General features: G+C 42.5%; 1 protein-coding gene across 2 annotated transcripts; it reads left to right on the top strand.

The window, feature by feature from the left end:
• The first annotated feature begins 9,185 nt into the window (after positions 1 to 9,185).
• On the top strand, positions 9,186 to 16,298 carry LOC116251498 (protein TIME FOR COFFEE-like). Of its 2 annotated transcripts, none has more exons than XM_031625820.2 (12): positions 9,186 to 9,564; positions 9,709 to 10,014; positions 10,113 to 10,264; positions 10,369 to 10,657; positions 10,760 to 11,144; positions 11,226 to 11,289; positions 11,380 to 11,427; positions 11,540 to 11,837; positions 11,921 to 12,017; positions 12,123 to 12,216; positions 12,334 to 12,735; positions 12,862 to 16,298. In XM_031625820.2, the coding sequence occupies exons 1-12, from the start codon at positions 9,462 to 9,464 to the stop codon at positions 15,430 to 15,432; spliced, it is 4,809 nt and encodes a 1,602-aa protein (XP_031481680.1). In that variant the 5' UTR covers positions 9,186 to 9,461; the 3' UTR covers positions 15,433 to 16,298. The 2 variants fall into 2 exon arrangements, with proteins under 2 accessions (XP_031481680.1, XP_031481671.1); XM_031625811.2 differs by having other exon boundaries at positions 12,829 to 16,298.
• Positions 16,299 to 22,761: the final 6,463 nt, after the last annotated feature.

Raw genomic sequence — 22,761 nt, 5'->3', positions numbered from 1 at the left:
AATGCAAACATACAAATGGAAGGCTATGATAATGTTCAATTCAAATAAAAAAATTGTATAACAATGCAGTAATGTAATATGAACAGAAAGACAAAAGAAAAATTACTAGTAGAAGACATGGTTACAAGGTGTTGTTGGATGTTGCCTAGTGCTGAGACATGAGCAAATTGTTCAGTATCGTGTCGTGCTTGGACTAAAAAGAAACAACCATTGGGTAGATAATGAATTAATATTCTTCTAATCTGCTTCAAGTCACACTCATTATTTTTTTGTTACTTTCTTTTCTTTGTGCAGATGAAGCTATGAGATTTTTACATTCTTTCAGCACAAATATCCATAAATTTAAATTTGACACTTTTTATATAACTATCTTAAAATGGTATTGAAAATAGTGTTGTTTCAAAGCATTTTAGCAATAAATCTACATGGCATCACAATGAATCAAGTTGATCCAATGGATTTAATTCATAAATGAACATTGCATATCAAGTCCAAATCTATAATTGGAAACGTACCTTTGTACATAAGCTACAACACATATAATTAGTTAGACCAATGCTTGGTTTTTCTGTTGTTTTTCCATTTTTAACTTGGTATATGAAAAGAACGAAGCGAACTCAAATCCATTTTCTCATATTCACAATGCTCTTGTATGTGTGAAACTAAACAAAATAATTGCGTAATTAATTACAAATTTGCTTGATGAATATTTATTATAGAAAGAATAAAACAAAGATAACAAGTGACATTGATTGAAGATTAACTACTTGAAAAAGCTTCTAAATGTCCACTAGAGGTGACATCTACCTCTAAGATAAATTGATGAATGACTTCGATCTCATTTGCTAAAGACGCAGGACAACATAATTCTTCGTGGAACCGGGAAAAAGTTGGTATTGTGTGTGTGTGTGTGTGTGTGTAAGAGAGAGAGATAGAGAGAGAGAGCGAGAGAGAGAGAAGGCAAGCAACATTTACAGCATCAACCATTCGACTAAGATAGACACACAGAGGCAGATTTAGAAATCCAAAGGAGCATAGTTCAAAAGTGAACTGAAAGAGAGAAAAGGGAGAACATATATAAATAAAAAACATTAATGCACATGCCTCTGCAAGATTTAAGAACAAAACCTTAACTCTACACAATGTTGTAGTGTTCGATGGCTTATGCACATAATTACAGTTTCATCTCTGACATGCTACAAACGAAGAAAGGAGGTGGAGAATGAGCGATAGAGAGATTGACAAAACAGAGAAGGGTTGGATGGGAGAAAGAGTAAGGGATGAACAAGGAGAGATGTAGAGAGAGAGGGAGAAAGAAGGGCCGATTGACAAATACAAAGAGTGAAAGAGAGTCACTTGTGCTGCAGCGATATCTCACCCTATGCTGTGCAATGTGCTCAGAGAGAGAGAGAGAGAGAGAGAGAGAGAGAGAGAGAGAGAGAGAGAGAGGCTCTCCCCCCTCTCTCGACCTCCTTGATGGATGAAATATGACAGCAAAAGGTGGGAAAAGACACAAATGTTACTCATCTGCAACGGCAGTCACCGTAAGCATTGATCGTAGCAGGTGAACACAATTGGTGCAGTACTGGTTAGCAGTGGTGGGAAAATAAATCGATGACAATGACTTAGTCATGAACATGAACATACTGGACAACCCACACCATCTTTACTTTATTTACATAAACAAACTTCATTAATTTTTAATATATGAGTGTCCTGTAAAATTGGAGATTTAAACTTAGAGTGCTCTTCAGCCATAAATATCTTTGCTCGGCCACTGTCCACGAGAGTTCAGCTTGTGAGAGTTCATTTTTATATAAATAAGAATCCCTTGCTTGGGGAATAATCAAGCAAGAAGAACCTTGACGACCGTAGACGTAGGCAAGTCTTTATTTGGTCTATCTTCGTTTTTCTTTTCTCTTCCTTCGTAGAATTCTACGAAGGTGGGAACCCTTCCATGAGAGGCAATTCTTACAGTGGAGCCATCTTCCGTCAAACCTTTCAACCATGATAGATGGACATCAAACGGGAGGCAGATCAATTGAAAAATATAAAGTCAAGATTTTGTGCTTGTATAGATTTGAATTGCTTTGTGCAATATATAAATGATATTACAAATAATGTCCGTTAGATATAAAATAAGAGTTTTTTTTTTTAACTTTAAAAGCTGAAATTTTATGGCGTCATTTGTATTTTCAGATGTCAAGATGCCCCTATTATTCATAGTAAAATTACATGATTTAGAGCTTATATATATATATATAATTTATGAAAAGAAATCTTTTTTGTAAGTGAGTGTAGGCAGTGGCGAAAATATAAAAAAAAAATTAAGAGAACAAATTATCAGAAGGCCTAATGAACTTTTGGGAGAAGGGTCCTTTGAATTAATTTATTTCTCCGTTGTTGGGTGTAATCCAACCATGCATATCGTTTTATAATAAAAGGATGACATAGAAAACACAATTTAAAAGTCTTCGGAGTTGGTAAATGATCAAGGTAGAAATTGGAGGCAATCAATTTTTGTTTTGAATTTTTTTTGAGGCATCAACATGTCTGCTTCAAAACAGGGGTCATTGATGTGTAAGCTAAAACGCAACAACAACAACACTATGAGACATCAAACAAACTATATATTTTAAGGAGACAAAGGGTTAGGTGGAAACTTCACTTCTTTTTTAAACAGTAAAATGAAATACTTCTCTTACTCGTCTAATTTAAAAAGTCTATAATAACTATAACTATATAGCATATACCTTGCCACTTACATACTTTATCAAAGATATGGAAATATTATTTTGAATTGATCCTACCTTTTTGAATAACTAATATCTTGTCCACGTGGTTAGCATTCAAGTAAAAAAAAAAAAGTGAAATACAACTCGAAGTGAAGGGTGAAGAAGTCCCTCCAGTATTTTGCCAGGCACGCGGATTCTTATCTATTGAATTGCAATTGTGAAAAATGACCAGAGGTCCGCACGTACGAAAGCGATAAAATTATTACGACGTTGTAGTTCTCATTTGACACTCAACCGAAGAAAAATTTTCACCTAATAACCACTTTTTGGCCGTCATAATCAATATTATGTTAATTCCTCTGACAGTCCCAGGAGCCTGCTTTTGCTTTTGCTTTTCCCCTTTACTTCCACTTGAAAACTGGCCACGCCCCTAAGTGGCGAAACGAGGGCAATATCGTTCATTTTTGGCAAAGATGAGAACACTTTTCAACTTGGTAGAATAATATAAAAGGTAATAAAGTTTCACATGTTTCCAAAAGACAAACTTCACATTGAAGCTTTTATTTGATAAAATTGGGCCCCCAAGTTACAGTCCAAAAATAGCACCAATGTGCCATAGAAAATTTATCTTGAAAATTTCTTATAAATTTATAATATTTCTGTGTTTTGATTTATTTTGGGGCAAAAGCAAGGGGATCGGCAATATGTCGGCTCTTATTAAAATTTTGAAACTATAATTTTACTTTTTTTATTGAAAAGTTATTAGCTTTGCCCCTTAATTTATTGCACCCTCCATGCGAAAACATGCAATGACGGTAGCAATTAAGGAAGCTCATTATCTTCTACATGCTAATTAGGTTATATGTTATGGTGTCTAGCAAAGGACTATGTGTTACGGGTTGTAAATAATTAAAATATATTTATAAATTAAATGGAAGACCCTTTCTCTTTCTCTTATAAGGACAAAAGTAAAATTTCAAAAAATTTCACTGTATAAAATTACCAAAATGTCCATATGTTAAAATGTGGGAACATATCTTCCCATGTTAATGGCATAACATGGAAAGTGCCTAGCTTCCATGCATTATTACGGTGCATAAATCACATCCTCCGTATAATTATAGAACTATTTGAATGGAAAATGCTTTTAACTGAGCTAGTTTCTTTAATGGCCTATAAAAGTTGTTTGTTATTAAAATTAAAATGTTATGTGAATATTTTATGAATCTGCCTCAATCTTAAAAAAAACCGATCCAGAATTAGGACTCAATAGTAGGTGAACTGCAAATTAAACTTTCGAAGGCACGTGACCTAATGACCTAATGACCTAATGACTTATTGCCGGCACTGGTACCTTGAAAAAAGATTCACAAAGAGAGAGACACCAGTGCACTCACCTGTAAAGAGAGGTGTCGAACTATCCGTAGTAGCGGAGCCAACACTTGTTTAAAAGTACTCAAATATGGTGGAACACTTATATATATATATTTAAAATTCTTATTTAAAAATAAAAAACTTGTGTGGACAACTACCCACACCAATCACAATATGGCTCCGCCACTTACCATGCAGATGCCTTTACCAGAGAGAGAAAGAGACGAGTGGGATGGACTGAAGGAGGCAATTCTTCCTTTTATCTTCACTTTAAAACATGCAATTTTTGGCATCTGGGTCGACGCCGGGCGGTGGCCCCCAGTGTTGTTGGGCCGGTGTCTAAAATGGCAGCTACGTCATGCAACTCTCTTTAATTTTATCTTTTGTCCTCCGACACTCTACACTCACGGTCTCGCATGCCCCCACCTCTTCGTGATTCTCCGGATATTTTATAATACGACATTTTGTCAAGGCCCATTTTGTCAAACGAAGCTATGGCGCTTCCAAGTGAGGTAACATGGAGTAAAGTTGAGTGTATTTTTTTCTCCTTTGAGTTGACCCCGTCCGGATAATATGATGGACTTATAGGCTCAGGCAAGGCGGTTGCAGCAACCTTTGACCGTGCGAGGGACTCGGCTTCTCTCTCTCTCTCTTTTTAAAAATACCAGAAGTCTACAGATTGATTGGGTTAGGTGGAATGAAAAAACTATTAAAAGATTTAGGAACCGGCCATTTGAATCCCAGTCAAACGATTTTGTGCAAAAACAATCTCTCTCTCTCTCTCTCTCTCTCTCTCTCTCTCTCGAATTATATATATAATTTTGCAGGATGCTTAGTAGTTGTTGAATTACTCAATTTTAAAATTAGTCGCTCAAATAATCATAAATCATTGTTAAAGCCACCACAAACTGTTGCTATGATTGTTTTTTAGTTATATATTTTTAAAGTTTAGCCATCTGACATTCAGTAGGACTGAATATATATATATATATTATATTTTGTGGATTTGTGGAGACAGATAGATTTAGATGAATAAATCTTTCATCTTATTACAAAACACTACCCTATACAATGCAGAATACAACAGTGATTAGACTAAACAAACTCAAGATGGCTAGAAGATTTCAGCTTATATATATTACATCTTAGTCTCTTTTGAAGGTAGTCAAGGAGGGGCACTTGTTTAAAAATACTCAAATTTGGTGGGACACTTTTATATATATATATATATATATATATATATATATAAGGATAAATATTAAAATCTATATATATAAAAAGATAAATATTTAAGATTTTTATTTAAAAATAAACAACTTTTAAGAAACTGGTGTGGGCAACTGCGCATACTGATTTGGGATCACCGCATATTGTTTTAAAATCCGAACCCTCCGCCCAAATCGGATTTCAAATCCATAATACATTGTGGATTTGAGATCCATGATAGGGGTGGATGCTAAAATCCACAATTTGATAAAAGTGTTTGTCGGCATGATTGATTTTGGAAGTTTTCTTCCCATCTTCTTCAATCCCTTTGGAGTGTGCGTCTATATCAATGGTTGGGGGCTTTAGCTCAGCTGACATCATTCTGTTCTATTTGATGGACTGTTTATATTATTTTGCTTTTGGGATTTATGTTTTGTTTTTTTTTAATGCATAACTTGGCCACCTTAGATTTTTTATTTAAATATAACTATGTTATATTCTTCTACCAAATGCATTATTTCTCCCTCTGTGTTTCATACTCTCTGAATTGATTCATCCCTATATAAGGTTTATAGTCTGAGTTTGGGCTTTTGATTATATTCAGTCTTGGAAAAGCTAAATTTCTGCTTTTATTTTTACTGAATTTGAGTTGTCTATTTCCTTCTTGTTTATGAAGTTTGTGAAATTCAAGATTTTGCATAAAAGCATACCAACAAGTGTTCTATAAATCTGCTCTAATTTTTGAAATAAACCGAGAATTTTTTTAGTAAAAATTATGATTGCAGAAATTTGGTTCCAAAATCTAAATTCTAAGCCATCAATGCTCCCTCACACTATGCACACAACTCACTTCATGAAAGTTATCCAAGGTGAGTTTGTAGCGTGTTTGATGTTGCTACTATGGTTTAAAACCGTTGGTACTAAGTTTCATGCCAAGTTTGCACATATGATTGATATTTTTGACTTAGAGGGTGGTTCCATCACTATCCTCCCATTCAACACGCTCATATCCATTTTTTTTATTAATGTCATGCTCCCTCTCTCTTTCTCTTTCTAAATATTATATATATATATAATATAATATATATAATATTTAGAAAGAGAAAGAGAATACTACGCGCACTCTCTTAAAAAATAACCCCTCTTGCTTTTCCAACCAAAGCTACCTCTCTTTCTCTCTCTTATATATATATATATATATATATAAAATATGGTGCTCTTTCTTTTAATACAAGATACTTTGGACTTTCCCGATCCTCTCTCACTCTTTCTCCCTCTAACCAATCAAGGACATAAACAAATAAAAAAGTTTTAAACAATAATAAACGTGTATGCCTAGGGATTTGTTTACATATGAACCGGAAAGTGTTGGGAGTGCGGCCAATATAATATGGAAAGAGCAAAGGTACGAATGAATTTGTGACCGGTCCCACCCCATTTAAAAATCTATCATTGTGTTGGTAAAAACGAATAGAGTAAAGTATTCTTACACGAGTTATAATGGAACCGCTGATTCCTTTTTCTATATTCCAAAGCCAAAAAGGAAAACCAATAGCTTTTCTCTTTCTTGATTTTTTTTTTTTAAATAATGTTGCAACGCTTTCACGCATACCATTCTTACTAAAAAATTACAAACAAAATATTTTATTGTAAACGTTTTCCTTTTAGTGAGCAGAAAGGTTTTTCATTTTCTCTATCTTTTTATAATTACAAAAAATGCGTTGTTTTTGGAAAAAAAACGTAAAAAATGAGATAAATAAAATTAATCGTTTAAAGCTTAAAAAAACATCATTTTTTTCAACAAAACGTTAATGAAAAAAACATCATTTTTTTATTTTCTAATTTTTATTTGTCGTAAATCTATTTTTTTGTTTGTATTATCAGTTTTTCACTAATTTTACTTTTTTTCATTATTTTTATTTTTTTAATTTTTAAAAAATGTACTACATTTTTTTCGTTTTTTAAGTGTATTATACTTAAAAAAAAATCTAAAACATGAAGACGTTTTTCGTGACTATGCTTCCCAAATCGTCTCTAAAAGTAATAATTTTTTTGTTATTTTATTACTTAAAAGGAGGTGAAAAGTCCACGTCAGATTGATGACGTGGACGAGAGTCTCTATCCCACGTGGCAAAGCGACTTTCCTGCGATTACAGCTCGGATGCTGATGGGAATGAAGAGAGAGAGAGAGAGAGAAGGTAACGACAAAAAAACAAACACGAAGGAAAAGAGAGAGAGAGATTCTGGGAGGTGAGAGAAACTGGGGAGCGAAAGGCTAGTGAGAGAAAGTCCCGCCCAAGTTGCGGAAACGATGGAAAGCGATAGAGGAGAGAGAAACAGAAAGCGGAAGAGGACAGGAGAGAGAGAGGGTGGGTCCCACAGCGAGAAGAGAGTGGGGGGAGAGCCCCAGATTGGGGCCACAAGATTAGGCGGAACCTGGGCCCACCCCACGTTTCTCCAAGATAAAAATCCCTATTTTTTAAATGGTGCAGCCTCCAGTGGCAGAAATCATACTCTTTTTTTTTTTTTTTAGAGTTTTCGAAAATTTACAGAACCGGCCCAACTTTTAGTATACTTTTTGTTGACCATCAAACTTTTAATTTTTCTCAAATGACTGTCGACTTCTCACGAGATTCCCGTGTGAGAGCCATGGTAACTGAACTAGAGTTTTCTGAGGTGCTCACGCCTTGCACATCATGTGGAACGAAGCCACGGACAATGTGCCGTTGCTTAGTACTTATTTTGCTGATCAAGCATCTCAATGGAAATGTTCAAAAGTTTGGCATATTTTCGAAATATCTTAAATTGGAGCAGTTATGTGCAATTTAGTTGGTTTTATGAAAAGATCTCAAGGTATTCGGTGGAGGTGGGCAGCTCATTACCAGATCGGAATCGTCCAATGAGGCTGCAGCAAAACCCCGCCTTACGTGGCACCAAAGGCTTTCCTCTCGACACGTCTCCAGCGTCAGTGTAGCAAGGAAGCCACGTGGGCCGAAGTGGGAGATAATTCCGTCAAGAAGCAAGCAACGTCACCCCTTTCGGTAAACCAAAAAAAAAAAAAAATTGAGTTAGTTGGACCCACGCGACCTCTCCGCCACGTCGGCAACGCCCACGAGCGCAAGCGGGCCCCACGCCCACGGAAGCTCCCACGAACCTCGCCTTCTGAATCGTCAGATGCGGATCGATCCGACGGCCCAGAACCATCCGCCCGACACGAAGACGGTGGGGTTCTCCTCGCTGCCAGCGTGGCGCTCGGGATGAAAGCGGTACGTGGGGGCAGGCGAGGAAGGTTCGCGCTCGAGATGGACGGTCTACAACCTGTTCGCGTTTCATCGGGGCCGTTCGTTCTTATGCGGGGCAGCCGATTAGTCAACTGGGTCGGCGATGGGAGGGGGAATCGGAGAAGCGTGGAATTCTCTGCCCTTTTTTTTTTTCCCCAACTGACAAAAAAAAATTAAACGCAAAAAGTTGAAGAAGCCGGGACCGTTTTGACTACTGTGCCTCTTTCTCTGCGGTGGGCCCCGGAGTTACACCGGCTAATGGGGCTGTACGGAGATAGCAGTGACGGACACGTGTAGGTGGAGGAATTAATCGCGGCCTCATCGGCGATGCTTTTGGTGCGGAAGCGGGGCCTATGCGAATATGGACGCGTGGTGAGGTCGGCGAGGGGCCCCGGCGTTCGGCTCATCTAACGGGTAGCGTTTCGCCATGCTGGCACAAAAGTATGGGGACCGTCCGATGCGTTCATCGATCGGACGGTGGTCGTGTTTCGACGTGAACGTCTGGGGCGTTTCAGCCGTCCATGCGCCCACTATGGAGTGGGGTCGCGCGGTTGAGAGATGGAGAGAAAGGGAGAGGAGAAATAGGCGACGGCAGAGGATAGAGGATAGAGAGAGCGAAGGGGAGGTTGAGGGGGATATCTGGAGAAGGGCGTCTCCTCGGCTTGGGGTTTCGGTTTCAGGGTCGGAGATTCTTGAGGGTTCTCGGTCGGACGTCGAGGTGCTCGAATGCGAGGGTGGTTTCCCGGTGGGACGTCTTCCGGTGTTGTGGGTGGAATTATGCGCCGAGATCGGGCGGAGATCGGACGGCAGGAGGTGGTCGAAGGTCTGAGTTAGATGAGCGGGAGGGCGATCGACGCCGGGGGTGATGGACAGGAATAGGGAGGTTAGGAGAGCACAGCCGATGGCGAATGGGTTGCCGCGGAGGAGGCCGCAGAGGAACGGCGGTAGCGGGATGAGGGACTCGCCTGGTAGGGAAAGGGTTCTTCTTTGGGAGTTTCCTTGCTTTTACTGCTAGATTCCGACCGGATAGAGTTTGCTGGTTAGGTTCTTGTTTCTTTCTTTGTTTCTTCTGTAAGGACTGACATGATTTACCTTTGGGTTTTGTTGCTCAGAGGAGGCAGTGGCCGGAGAGCTGCAGGAAATGGCGGCCGTGCGGCTGAGGGATCGAAAGAAGGATCGGTTGAGTCGGAGCAAGAGGCGGAGGGGGGAAAGGTTGCATGGTAACAGGGAAGAGGGAGGGGACGAGAGCTCTGAAGAGAGTGTGGATATTGAGGAAGAGGACGATGACGAGGATGAGGACTCGTCCGTAGCGAACCACCGAAGGGGTAACCCGCCTGCGGCAGCTAAGATCGTTAAGCCGCCATGGAAGGTCCCCGATGAGATGATTGGAGTGCCGGTGCCGCGGAAGGCTCGGTCTGGTGAGAGGCCGGCCCTTCGGAATAATTAATTGGTGGATGAAAACTTTCTTCTCTGGATTTGTTGGTTGATTTTCTTCTGTTTTCGTGTTGCTCTGCAGCTTCAGTGAAAAGATCACATGAGAGCTCTGGTTCAGGGGGTGGAGGAGGAGACCAGTTTCCAGCCCTGCGACAGTGTTCCACTTCTCCGGCAACTCCTAGTGCGGCCTCCGTTTCGCCACCTTCATCCAACGCGTCAATCCGTCGGAGAGTGGTCTGTTTCAGCGTCTCAAAACATTCCTTTCTTTTCGATTCTTACTCTCTCGCCTTCTCCTGAGATCTGCATCTCTCTCTCTCTCTGTGTATGTGTGAGTTCAGAAGCCGATTGGAGCGAAACAGAGGCCTGCGAAGGTAGCAAAGGTTTCAAACCAGGAGGAGATCGAGATCGAGGTTGCGGAGGTCCTGTTCGGGTTGAGGCAATACCCGGCCCCCTCTGTGAATCCAGAACTCGCAGGCAATCCTTCGTCCATGAAGGTGGAGGACAGGGAGGAAGAATCCTCGACTTTGGTGGGAAAGGCCCGAGCGTCGTCCCCTCTCTCCCCTCAGCAATCGGTCGGTCTGCCGCCGAAGGCTTTGAGCTCGATGGCGGCGGCTTCCCCAGCTTTGGGTCAGTCTCGTAATCGATTCTCTTTTAACTTTGCCGGTAGACGGCAAGAAAAGCCCTTTACTTTTCGTTGGTTGTTTTCTGATTCGTTCTTTGTGTCCATAGGGGCTCCGAAGAGGAAAAGGCCTCGGCCGGTGAAACCGGAGGAGGAAAAGAGCGGATTTGGAAGTGGGGTGATTTCGACCATTTCGGCCTCCTCTATTGATGAGGCAGAGAAGATGGAGGTCTCTTCTCCCAAGGGAGACAAAAATAGCTTGGATGTAGTTCCCAATGGGGTCGATGGTGCGAGATCCATAAAGTTTGAGACCAATCAGGAATCAGAGAAATTTCACCTCATCCAAGAAAATAAGCCTGCATTTTTGGACGCAACGGCTAAAGCGGCTGAAGAGAAGGTGATTCCGGACGTAATTTGTAGCGAGAAGTCCGAGCCGCAGGTCGAATTGACTGGTTTGGTGAAGCCCGAAGTTAGTTCTGAAGATGCCACTAAAGGGTGAGGAATTTGGTAAGATGATGGTCACCTATGGATTGGTTATGGCTGGAATTGATGCATTTATATCTATTTGCTTTTCAGGTTTTCTTCTAGTCTCTCCACATGCGATGGGCAGAAGGAGCAGAACTTCAAGATTGATCTAATGGTGGGAAGTGAAACCTCATTCATAAATTGGAAACGTTGCCATGACCATTTGTTGGTGCCTTCTTATAATTTTGTTATGTCTTTGTGCCAGGCTCCTCCTGCGAAGTCTATGATGGACGGGGATACAAATGGTGATTCGGTGAGTATCGGGTCTGAATGTTCCTTTCGTTACTCCGTTCTCTCTCCTCCTTCCAAGCTTAATATTTGTAGTACCTTTTTTGGGTAATTGAGTTTCTTATTTCTGTTTTCAGACTTTGGAAATCGAGGCCGTGAATGCGAAAGAGGAAATCATCCTGTCTGAAGGGAAGGAGAAAGCGGTACCGAAGGTGCAGGAAGAGGTTCCTTCAAACGACTCTGAACTAGAGAAGCGAGCAGAGATGAGTGGCGCGGGCGAACAGGCAAAGCAAAGTAAAGATCGGATGCTTGATCTGCATATGGATGTGGAAATATCAGATCGGGAAGGCTGCAAACAGCACGGTCAGAAGAATTCGAAGGTCGCCAGGGGTGATATGAAGGCACCGGACGTGTATATTCAGAAGGAGAAACCTGGTAAGCGTTGGCCTGGTCATGCTCTTTTGGTTTAGCGGTAGAAAAATGGTTTGTAATTTTTTTTCTTTCGGCTTTTATCTCAGCTCCACATGGTTCTGGCACTGCACCAGCGATGGCGGGACCAGCGCCTTTGCCGCATGTGACGATTCCTGGCTGGCCGGGCGGTCTTCCTCCTATTGGGTATTTAGTTCATTGTCATTACGTATCTTAGCTTCTCCTTTTTCCCTGTCTCGCTAATCTTTCTTTTCTCATATCATTTCGTAATACGTTGGAATTTCTCTGCAGGTATATAGGTCAAGCCCCAGCAAGTTGGCCTGGAGCTCCACCTGCTCAAGCAGTGGTGTCGATGGAGGGCAACCCGGGAGCGCCAACGCTTCAGGTCTCTCTCTCTCTCTCTCTCTCTCTCTTTCTCTCGCTCGCTCGCTCTCTCTATCTCGTCTATTATCAGTTGTGGGGTATTTTGAATTGAGTGTTTCTCTCCGACGTTGAACTGTAGCCGCACATTCTCCTGCCTCATCAACGATACAAACGCTGTGCTACACACTGCTTCATTGCCAAGATGATTAGTTATCTACAACATATAGCTCGTATTAATCCATTTTGGGCTGCGGCAAGCAATGCTTCTCTATTTGGAGCCAAACCTTGCAACCTCAACGCAATGCCGTCAACGGAAGGGATGATACTTGCTGGCCCCATATCAGGCGCATTTCCTGCTGCCAACTTCACGACTTCTGGGAGGACCGCAGCCTCAATACAGGACAAGGGTAATGGAAATGCTGCCACTTATGGTAGCCATACACCTAAAGAGAAAGCTTCAGCCCAGGTTGCAGATGGCCCGCGGAAGCAGCAAACAGCTGTCCAGCAACCAACCATTGCGCCGTCTGCAGCTAACATACCGGTATGTTGTTGACATTTTCTCTGTAAATGGTGGCGCTTAATATCTTTCCTTTTTTCCCCCTGAATAGCTTATATCATGGCTATTCTTTTACAGCATGGCCATGCCATAATCTTCCCCCTGAATCAGGTGGCAGCAGCGGTCAGACCTGGAGGATCAGAAACCCCCGTTAGTGGGCACGCTGTTGCTCCGTCGGCAGCTCAAGTTGGTGGCTCTGGAGCAGTTGCTACTGTGAACTACAATTATGCAAACTTTCCCACCAACGAAGCTCAGTACATAGCAATGGTACAGGGCAGTGACTATCCTTTCCAGATTCCTGCCCATGTTGGAGCTGCAGCAGCTGCTTCAGCTTATAGAAGCAGCTCTGTGCATCTGGGCCAGGCGGCTGCTGCACCACCTCCACAATTCTTCAGTGGATCCTTTTATGCATCACAAATGCTTCATCCTTCTCAAATCCAGCAGGCTCAATCTCAGGCTCCTCAACAGGGACAGCAGAATCCAAGCACTTCCAGTGGTTCCTCTTCATCTCATAAGCACTCTCAGCAGCAGCGTTTGCAAGGTGGCGGTGGCAGCAGTTCGCATAACTACAAACAACAGCAGCAGTTGCAACAGGAGCCGCAGCTGCAGGTTCCACAAAAAATGCACCAGTCTCCATCCAACTCTGTTCACCCTCATCACAACTCGAATGCCTCACAGCCATGCCAAAGAGAAGCTGGTCATCCTGCTGAAGGGGATAGTCCATCGGCTGCAGATAGAAAAGTCTCCCCTAATTTCCTTACCCATGCCAATCATCATCTTCATCCAACTGTCAATACGAGCTATGGCATCAGCCCTCTTCCTGTTCCCATCCATCATGCTCAAAATTTTTCTATCATGTCTTCCTTGGGCAGTACCAAGAATGGTGAGAAGCAGCTTCTTCAGCCTCAGAGTTCAGATCCTCATCTTCAATATAGTCTAAAAGGCATGGAGTTCCTGCCATCTCAGACTTTTGCCATGTCTTTCCCTCCAGGCATTGACTTCTCCATGGCTCAAGGTCATCATGCTATATTTCAGAATTTACCAGAGTCTTATAGACAGAGTTATCAACTTGCAGCTGCCCAGGCTGTTGCAGCGGCAGCTTCTGCTCAGCAACAGCATGTGCAGCGCCCCACTAACCAAAAGATTGGAGACGATAGTAAGAGTGCCAGTGACCATATTGGTGGTGCTATTAGTCAAGAAGAAAGGACAGCGGGTGGTACAAAGGCTGCTCCTGCTGTTGCTTCCCACACACTCACTTTTTCACGGCAGTCAGAGAATAACGAGAATGCCTCCATCTCCATCTTTGGTTCCTCTCCTTCTCATGTTTCTAACCCTGCCATCCTTGAAAATCAGTCGCGCAGCCTCAATCTTGTCTCAGCTCCTGCTAATGGAACTCGGGTGTCTTGCCCTACTTCTTCCAGTACTACCAATACCCAGCAGTCACAGCAGCAGTCTCAGTTCATTGCCCGTTCAAAATCGGGTACAAGCAACGCAAATGTACCAACTGTTTCCTTACAGACTGCTATTCCCGTGTCTTACACTGACCGTCTTCCAGTAAACATGTTTCCTGGTGGGCTGTCTGCTTTTCCACAAGCTCTAATTCCAGGGACTGCACAATCGCCTCAGTGGAAATCTGCAGCAGCGGTGTCTAACGCAAGAACAGTAGCATCTGCATCTCTCCCGTCCCCACAAAAGCAACCTAAAGGTCCTGTTGCCGGACCTGGTTCTTCTGCTGTACATTCACAGATATCTTTTGCTAACAATGGCGTGAATGCAAAGGTTACTGCAATGCCAATGGGGGGACATGTGACACACGGCCTGCCAAATTCTTCCTCAAGTAGCAATGTCTCTAATGCTGCTCCAGCCAGGCCGCACTCGTCCACTCCCATTACTGGATCGCCTTCACCCTCCATTACAAAGAGCAGTGGAAACCCCTCTACTAGAACTGCTGCAGCCACTAAAGGAGGGGTTTTGCCTACACCAGTGCCAGCTGCTTCACAGCCACAAAAGAATTCACATACAAGCTCGAATAGAAAGTCTTCTCCACCTCTTGGTGGTCGAAACAATTTGCCTTCAAGTTTCGGGCATCCGCAGTTGGTGCAGGGTTCATCGCTTAAGCAGTCGCAACAGCAGCCTGTCCAGCCGTCAAACTTAAAAACCCAGCACCAGTCTCAGCCACAACTTAATAAGGCACAATACCAGCCCGCTCAGATCTATTTTGCCAATAACTACCTTGCTGCACAGTCTTCTCAGGCCCCTCCACATGCTGCTGCAGGGTACTACCCAAAACCATCTTCTTCGGTGCAGTCATCCATCTGTAACCTGCCCCAAAGAAGACCGTCATCGGAGCAATCACAGAACTTGACGTCAGTGTCTTCAAATTCTGCGGCCACAGGAGCACTCTCACTAGGTGGATCCAGTCTCTCTCTCACCAGCTCTGCTCCTGAATCGTTGAAGTCTGGTAATACCAGTAATGCTGCTCCTAGGGGCAGTGTAGGAGTCCTGCACACTCACCAGTTCACCACTCCCTTGAGCACAGCTGCCAATCCAGCTAACAACCCCACTGCAGCAGCTGTTGTGGCTGCGGCCTTCCCTTATCTTCACGCGGTGTCCACTGTGCCTATGAAATCTGCAGATCATAGCTCTGCAGGAACTAAACAGAAGCAAGAAAAGATCCAATGAGTTTTTGCAGTTTTAACTGTGGCAGGATACAGATGACGAGGGTGCTCATGCATAATTGGCAGCCCGAGGATGAGAAGCTACTAAAAATCGGTGATCTGGTTGCTGGAGGTCATCTCGCGCTCGTGATGCTACTACTGACCGTAAATCAGGGAGACCGAAGCTTTTGTTTCCTCCATCCTCTCTTGCATAGGGGTAAGTAGTGAGATGCAAGGGTATGCTGAAGGTCTGGTGGAGGGCGAAGAAAGCTCTAGATGGCGACACGTACACGTTGCTCATGACTCTGGTCCTTGCTGTTGTAAAGGTCTCTAACTCGGCTCTCTTTAACAGCAGGAGGCCTGTAGATGGTGCGCCCATCTAGAGGGAACCAGTGTAGGGGGTTTGCGCTGACCCATGTGTTATCTAGCTACGGTGAAACAGGAAAACTGTTTCTGGTTTTTAGACAGTTTTGCCCATCTTTTTCCGCCTCCCAGAAAATTGAATCTACCACTCTTGCGTTCTACTGTCTCGCTTAAATTTCTTTTTCTTGTTCATGTGTTTGGTCATCAATGGAAAAGGGGGTGGCGTTGGGATAATTGAGGGTTGGGATGGGATTTTTTCACCGCATTGGCTTGTATGAACCTGCTGATACGCGTTCTTGACCGGAGGACGTGGTTGCTTCTTTTCATTTTTGGATACATGCACCGTGTCCAAGTTGCCTTTCTTTTTCTTTTCCCTCCATCAGTTCGTTATGTTTAGTGTTTTTTCTTTTTTAAATTTGTTGTAATAGATTATGGTATGCCAACGTGTTTGGCCTGGGGTGTTCTGTGGGTCCACACAATATTTGTTCTCTCATTGCCCATAAATGAAGAATATATCAAAGTTGAATATTCCTGCTTTTACTTGAGACATTTAACAGATTTTCTGCATCGAGGAGTTGGTGATCCGGCTTTTTTTAGTTTGAAAATAGATCGGTTGCATTATTGAAGGGACTTTCAATTAGCCTGGTCAGTTAATGGAGCCAACTATGTAGCTTCAATTCAATCCAATTAGCTGTTGGCTATGCAAGTACACTGCAACCCTATCCGTTGCTGTGGAAGTTGTCTCTGAATAAGAACTGAACAGTTTTTGTGCTACTAAGATTAAAATTGCATGAAATGAAACTGTACCCGTTGCCGCTAGTAGACAAATGATAAAGAAGCCAAGCTCGTGTTGTTCAGTTGGGACCTGATGAACTGAGCATCGTGCTCCTGACTAGCGTTCAGATCATTCCATGCTGGTTTGCTTACTGGTCCTCTCTCTCTCTCTCAATTGCCAAGCTCAACGATCATAATTTATGTAGTTGTTTCTCTATTCTTCACGTTTAACAAAGAGAGAAGAGGAAAAAGGTAAACAAAAAATTTTGTGTTAAGGTTGTTGGTGGTTCAGATCAAGAGTGTGTGTGTGGTATATATATATATATATATAGGACCAAAATAAACAAGTCTTATCGCTACAACAAAATAATCAAGAACCTCAAGGAAGGAGATGACAGACAGAGTTCAAAAGAACATAATCAATAATTTAATTAATCGCTCCAAGAACTACTTCACATTGTGATTACAAGCTCAAACAAGACACCCTCCAATTTTCTTTTCGTCAAAACCCTTCAAGTCTTCAGTCCCAACAGGTGACATGCTACAATTCTCAACCATGTACATCCAGCATATATTTTATCCGCTCATGGCTCAACTTACTTCTTCCTCACATCATGCTTTCACGTCTTTTAGAATACTCCTCCAGCATATATTTTAGCATCTGAATTTGCACACGCTGTTCTCCGTCCAACTTCTTGTTGGAAGTGAGTTTATGATTTGTAATGAGGGAGAGGAGGACTGAAGATATGGATGACTCTAGGCTGGTTTGTGTGGAGGCAAGCTAGATATTATGCATGTCATGATTAATGTTGTAGTGAGCAATATAAGAATGCTGTTTGTTGTAGTGCTGCTGCCTATAGGCAGAGGGCATCATTGTAGCAAGTAATGGAGGTGATGCCTTTACTAGAATGGGGCCTTGGGAACACTCAGAAAGAAAGTCAAGGTTCGTTGTTAATTACCTTCAACAAAGAATTGAGTCTGGAACAGGAGATACGGGGTCTGTCTGGAAGACAGAAAAAAATGGAAGGAGAGATGGGCAAGAACTGAGAAGCAAGGTAATGTAGTTCTCTTAGTTTGAACAAGAATGTTTCTGCTAATGTAGACAAGATGATCTTGAACTTATGTTTCTTCTCATCAGCTGCTACCACCAAACTCTTCTTCTCTTGATTAATTCTCATTCCTACACATCTTTCAATTTCCTACACTCTTCGCTTAAGTTGCAAGACTGATTTCTTCTGCAATTTTGAGAACAAATGGACGGACTATACCATCCATAAGGCATTGTTGAATACTCCTCGAGAACCTTTCCAGAGCTACTAAAAAAACAAAGGGGTAGGTCTTCTCCCTGATAGACTTTCTTTTAAGGTGAAAATTTTCTGCCCCCTTCCATTAAGCAAGTGAAGAGTCGACACTGAGGTCACACCCATCACAAACCATTGAATGCAGCCTTCCACAAATCCTAATCTCCTAGTTAACTTATGTAATTATGCCCTTAAATCCTATCATAATTATTTCTACAATACTCTTATACATGTGCTCATAGTTGATGAGAGTATGAGCATGAGCCTGTGCGGCATAGAGGGAACTGATCCTTTATCTCTATCTTCGTCAGATCTATGCTGGTGATTGCAGAGGAGAGCTCATGCCTCAACGCAACTCTGGTCTTCCAGCGTTAGACAACTCTAACAGTGATAGCACTTCTTCAAGGAGATTAAATAAATCATGTGCTTAAATTAGCACAAAGTGAGTTGAGAAAATATATGGGGCACCATTGATCTTAAACTTGCACAGCCATGTAATTTCTCTCGGAGTGCAGGTCACATCCTTAAAATATTGAGACCTTCAATTGTCTGAAGAAAGAAAAATATAAAAGATTGGAGATGTGTTACTTGGTATAGCATCTTCTTCATAAAAGAAAGAAAGTTAATAATTTAAAATAAATAATTGTACAACCTCTTCATCGATTAGATATGTATATCCTTCTCATGACAAATTTTTTAGCCATTAATTAACTTTTCTTGGGCTTGTCTATTATGCACCCATGCAGGGATATTTTGGAAGAAGCATGGGGAACTTGTCTTTCTCGTGAAGGATCTTTTCATCAATCATCTTGAAATGAAAAAGACAATTGGATTCTTAACGTATCTTTTACAAACAGTTAAAGACTAATCTAACTTTTCTTGGTTAAGCTAATGTATTGTGGTATTTCGATGGTACATAGCAAGTGTTCATTACAAGATAATAGGGTTATAGTTATAAGGTTCCATTTGGTTTTGTCCTTGTAAAAGCATGCGAGTTTGCAAGGAAATTAATAATTTTCTGGTTGATCAGTGAAAAACAACCAAAAAGGAAAATGACTGAGGCCTATCATTAATAAATGTCACTAAAACACCATGTTTTAATGAGTGGAAATCACGAAAGTTCAATTTCCCTGTTCCAAAGTCTCTGCCTCATTAATGGGCAACGGAGGCACGAATTGGCCAAGTACTTGGTAACAATTACCTGTATTTAGGGGCATATGGTGTTCTTCGAATTCCCACCTAAAAGTTTACCGACCTCTCAAACCGTCCAACCACATCTTTCACCCATTAAAGTTTGGCAAATGCTTTGTATGGGCACCAACAGTAGAATTGATTGAGCTGCATTTTTCGGTTACTAATATTAAGGTCATCATCAACATTTTCAATTTTTGCAAGCAATTGCTACAGCTAACACCATGGCTAATGGTATAAATGTTAATGGTTGCAACTGTTTCCCTGTGTCCAAGAGTCTGTACAGTCCTTTGCTTTGTTTTGCAGTGTACTTCCTTTGCTTATATTGAGTCATTTGCTTATGCTCGTTTGCTTGTAACAGAGTACCCCCCATCGGTCTAAGTGTCATGTATTGGGATTCTTAGTTTTGGGTGGTCGGCTTGAGAATCCTGTAAGCGGTTTCGACCATCATATATAAGTAAAGTTGAGATCATTCTCCTTGCTTATCTTTCTCGTGATGTATAAATTTTTCAAGTTGAATACATTGCGAGATTTCTTTATTCACAAAGCATTCTTTATACACTTGTTTTCTAAAACTACCTTTGCGCCCCTTTCGGTGGTTTGAAGGCTTACGACAATCAGGTTCTTGCCATGCCGCACGAGCTGAAGGAGTTAGCCCGTGACAGCTGGTATCAAAGCTAGGTTCTGTTCAATCTGGAGAAGCGATTGGATAGTCGGTATAGAACTACACGCCGACGATCGTTGATCGAGAAGGACGTCCTGGCGACTCAATACAATCTGCGAAGCGCCAAGGGCAAGGGAGTAGCCCAGTTTGACAAGATGGGTACATCCCAGGGTCAGGAAGACCTGGTCGAGGTGGTGAACAAGCTGATTACCGACGTGACTACTCATGAAGAAGCGTTGGGCAATGCAGCCGAGTCCTTCGGTGAAATGAAGGACGAGATGAAGATCCTGCGAGATCAAATGGCCGATCTTATGGCCATGAATCGGTCACTTACTAACATAGTGACCGCAATGCAAGCTGAAGTCAAGGAACTTCAGATAAAGAACCGCACACTACAGCGACAGATCTCTGTAGGTGGAGGTGACGATCGGTTAGTGAAGGTCGACGTTCAGAGGCCAATGAAATACAATGGGACTAGGGATAGTCGAATGATCGACAACTTTTTATTCGAAGTTGAATACTATCTAGATCTGCAAGGCGTTGTGGGGGACGACCTTCAGGTCAAGACAACGGTTATGTTGCTGGAGGGCGATGTTGTAGCATGGTGGAAATGAAAACAGCTCGACGTTCAAAAGGGGATCTGCACAATAGACACTTTCGATGATTTTCAGCGAGAGTTGAGAACTTACTTCATGCCCCCGAATGCAACACGCCATGCCTATCGGATGGTCGGTGAAATGAAACATACAGGATCTTTGCGAGATTATGTGAGGGCCTATCAGAGGCTCATGTTAAATGTGCCAGATATATAGGAACAAGATAAATTGAACTGGTTTATTTTGGGACTTCAATCGTGGGCATAATCCGAAGTGGAAAGGAATAATCCAGAGACCTTGGAGGATGCTTATGTGGTAGCGGAACGCTTGGCCGATACCAGCGCAAGAGCAACACTAACACCTTCAGACCCTCGAAGAAGCCTGACCATGGAGGAAAGAAAAAAGATCGACGGGAACGCAAAGATGAATCATCGACTCAGCATCAAGTCGAGAGGAGGACATTCTTTCGCAAAAATGGCAACTCTCAGAAATAGTGTTGAAATGCTGGTTTTGCGAAGGTAGCCACTTGGGAAGACAATGTCTGAAGCGTCAGAATAGAAACAATCAGGCAAGCTCTTCAAGACAATCTGCTGGTGCGGTACAAGGTGAAGAAGGGGAAGGACCAAAGATAGGTGCACTTCAACTTCTAAACACCCTAAGAAAAAGGAGAAAAAGAAGGTGATAGTGACACCTTCCAACGAGCTCATGTACCTAGAGATTTTGGTAAATGGAAGGCCTACCATGGCCATGGTAGACACAGGACGCATAACTTCGTCTCAGATGAGGAGGCGAGGAGGTTGGGCCTCACCCTTGAGAAGGAAGAGTTACGCATGAAGGTGGTGAACTCAGAGGCAAAACCCATCCACGGTGTAGCCCGGGATGCGGTTGTAAAGATTGAGAGTTGGTCAAGAAGAGCCAACTTCTCGGTGGTCCCGATGGATGATTTCTGGATGATCCTAGGAATGAAGCTCCTCAGTACAGCAAAAATGGTCCCGATGCCACACCTGCGCAGTATCAGTATCATGGACGAGAAGTCTCCTTATATGGTCCCAACAATATCAGTTAAGAGGGATAAGGGTAAGGCCGCAATGATATCTGCTCTACAGTTGAAGAAAGACCTAAAGCACGGTAAAGAGACGTACTTGGTGGCAATCAGGGAAGTGACTAATGACTCCCTTGGTCTGGTCCTAAAGGCGCTTGCGCCTGTCTTAGCGGAATTCGTAGGAACAATGCCTGCAGAGCTCCCTAAACGGCTGCCACCTCGACATGAGGTGGATCATGCCATAGAACTCATTCCTGGTGCCAAACCCCCAGCAATGGCACCTTATCGAATGGCCCCTGTAGAATTAAAAGAGCTTCGGCGACAGTTGGATGAGATGCTAACTGGAGGTATAATCAGACCCTCCAAAGCTCCTTTTGGTGCACCAGTGTTGTTCCAAGCAAAACATGATGGTTGCAAAAGGCTATGTGTGGATTATCGAGTGCTGAACAAGGTAACGGTGAAAAACAAGTACCCTTTACCTTTGATTGTAGATCTGTTTGATCAACTAGGTGGAGCTCGAGTATTTTCCAAGCTGGACTTCAGATCGGGATATTGGCAAGTTCGGATTGTTGACGGTGACGAGCCAAAGACAATTTGTGTCACTTGCTACGGTGCCTTTGAATTCTTGGTAATGCCTTTCGGGTTGACGAACGCCCCAGTCACTTTTTCGACTCTAATGAACAAGATATTCTATTCGTACTTAGATAAGTTCGTGGTGGTCTATCTTGATGATATTGTAGCGTACAGCGGCTCCATGGGAGATCATGTGGAACACTTGCAGAAAGTGTTCAAGGTGTTGAAAGAAAATGAACTCTATGTGAAGCGCGAGAAGTACTTATTTGGCCAACAAGAAATCAGTTTTCTCGGTCATATTGTCGGGAAAGGTCAACTGCGAATGAACACAGAAAAAGTGAGGGCTATTCAGGACTGAAAAAAGCCAACCAATGTACCAGAGTTGCGTTCTTTGCTAGGCTTGGTGAACTAATCGGCGATTTATTGAGGGGTATTCTTTGATAGCTGCACCTCTCACTGAATTGCTAAAGAAGAACCAGACTTAGGCTTGGGAAGGACTTGAGGAAGATGCATTCGAGAAATTGAAGAGGGCCCTGACACAGGAGCCTCTGCTCAGGTTACCCGACCACTCGAAGAAGTTTGAAGTCCACACAGATGCATCAGATTTTGCTATTGGCGGAGTGTTGATGCAAGAAGGTCAACCGGTTGCCTATGAAAGCAGAAAACTTAAAGACGCGGAACGTCGGTATTCTGTTCATGAAAGGGAGATGACAATTTGTAGTAAAGACTGACAATTTGTTGGGAAGTCAATTTGTGGTAAAGACTGACAACCGCAAGTTACTTCCAGACTCAAAAGAAGTTGAACCCGAAGCAAGCCCGATGGTAGGAATTCCTTGCGGAATTTGATTTT

The sequence above is a fragment of the Nymphaea colorata genome, chromosome 1, assembly GCF_008831285.2.
Source record: "Nymphaea colorata isolate Beijing-Zhang1983 chromosome 1, ASM883128v2, whole genome shotgun sequence".
Taxonomy (NCBI): Eukaryota; Viridiplantae; Streptophyta; class Magnoliopsida; order Nymphaeales; family Nymphaeaceae; genus Nymphaea; species Nymphaea colorata.
The sequence above is the reverse complement of the archived record's forward strand: the minus strand, read 5'-3'. Positions and strand labels throughout refer to the sequence as shown.

What these genes read in the sequence shown, in the direction of transcription:
- LOC116251498 (XM_031625811.2), top strand. Translation starts at nt 9,462, where the DNA reads ATGGACAGGAATAGGGAGGTTAGGAGAGCACAGCCGATGGCGAATGGG. An exon ending in GCCGCGGAAGGCTCGGTCTG is followed by an intron (nt 10,015 to 10,112) that starts GTGAGAGGCCGG and finishes GTTGCTCTGCAG; the next exon opens with CTTCAGTGAAAAGATCACAT. An exon ending in TATTCAGAAGGAGAAACCTG is followed by an intron (nt 11,838 to 11,920) that starts GTAAGCGTTGGC and finishes CTTTTATCTCAG; the next exon opens with CTCCACATGGTTCTGGCACT.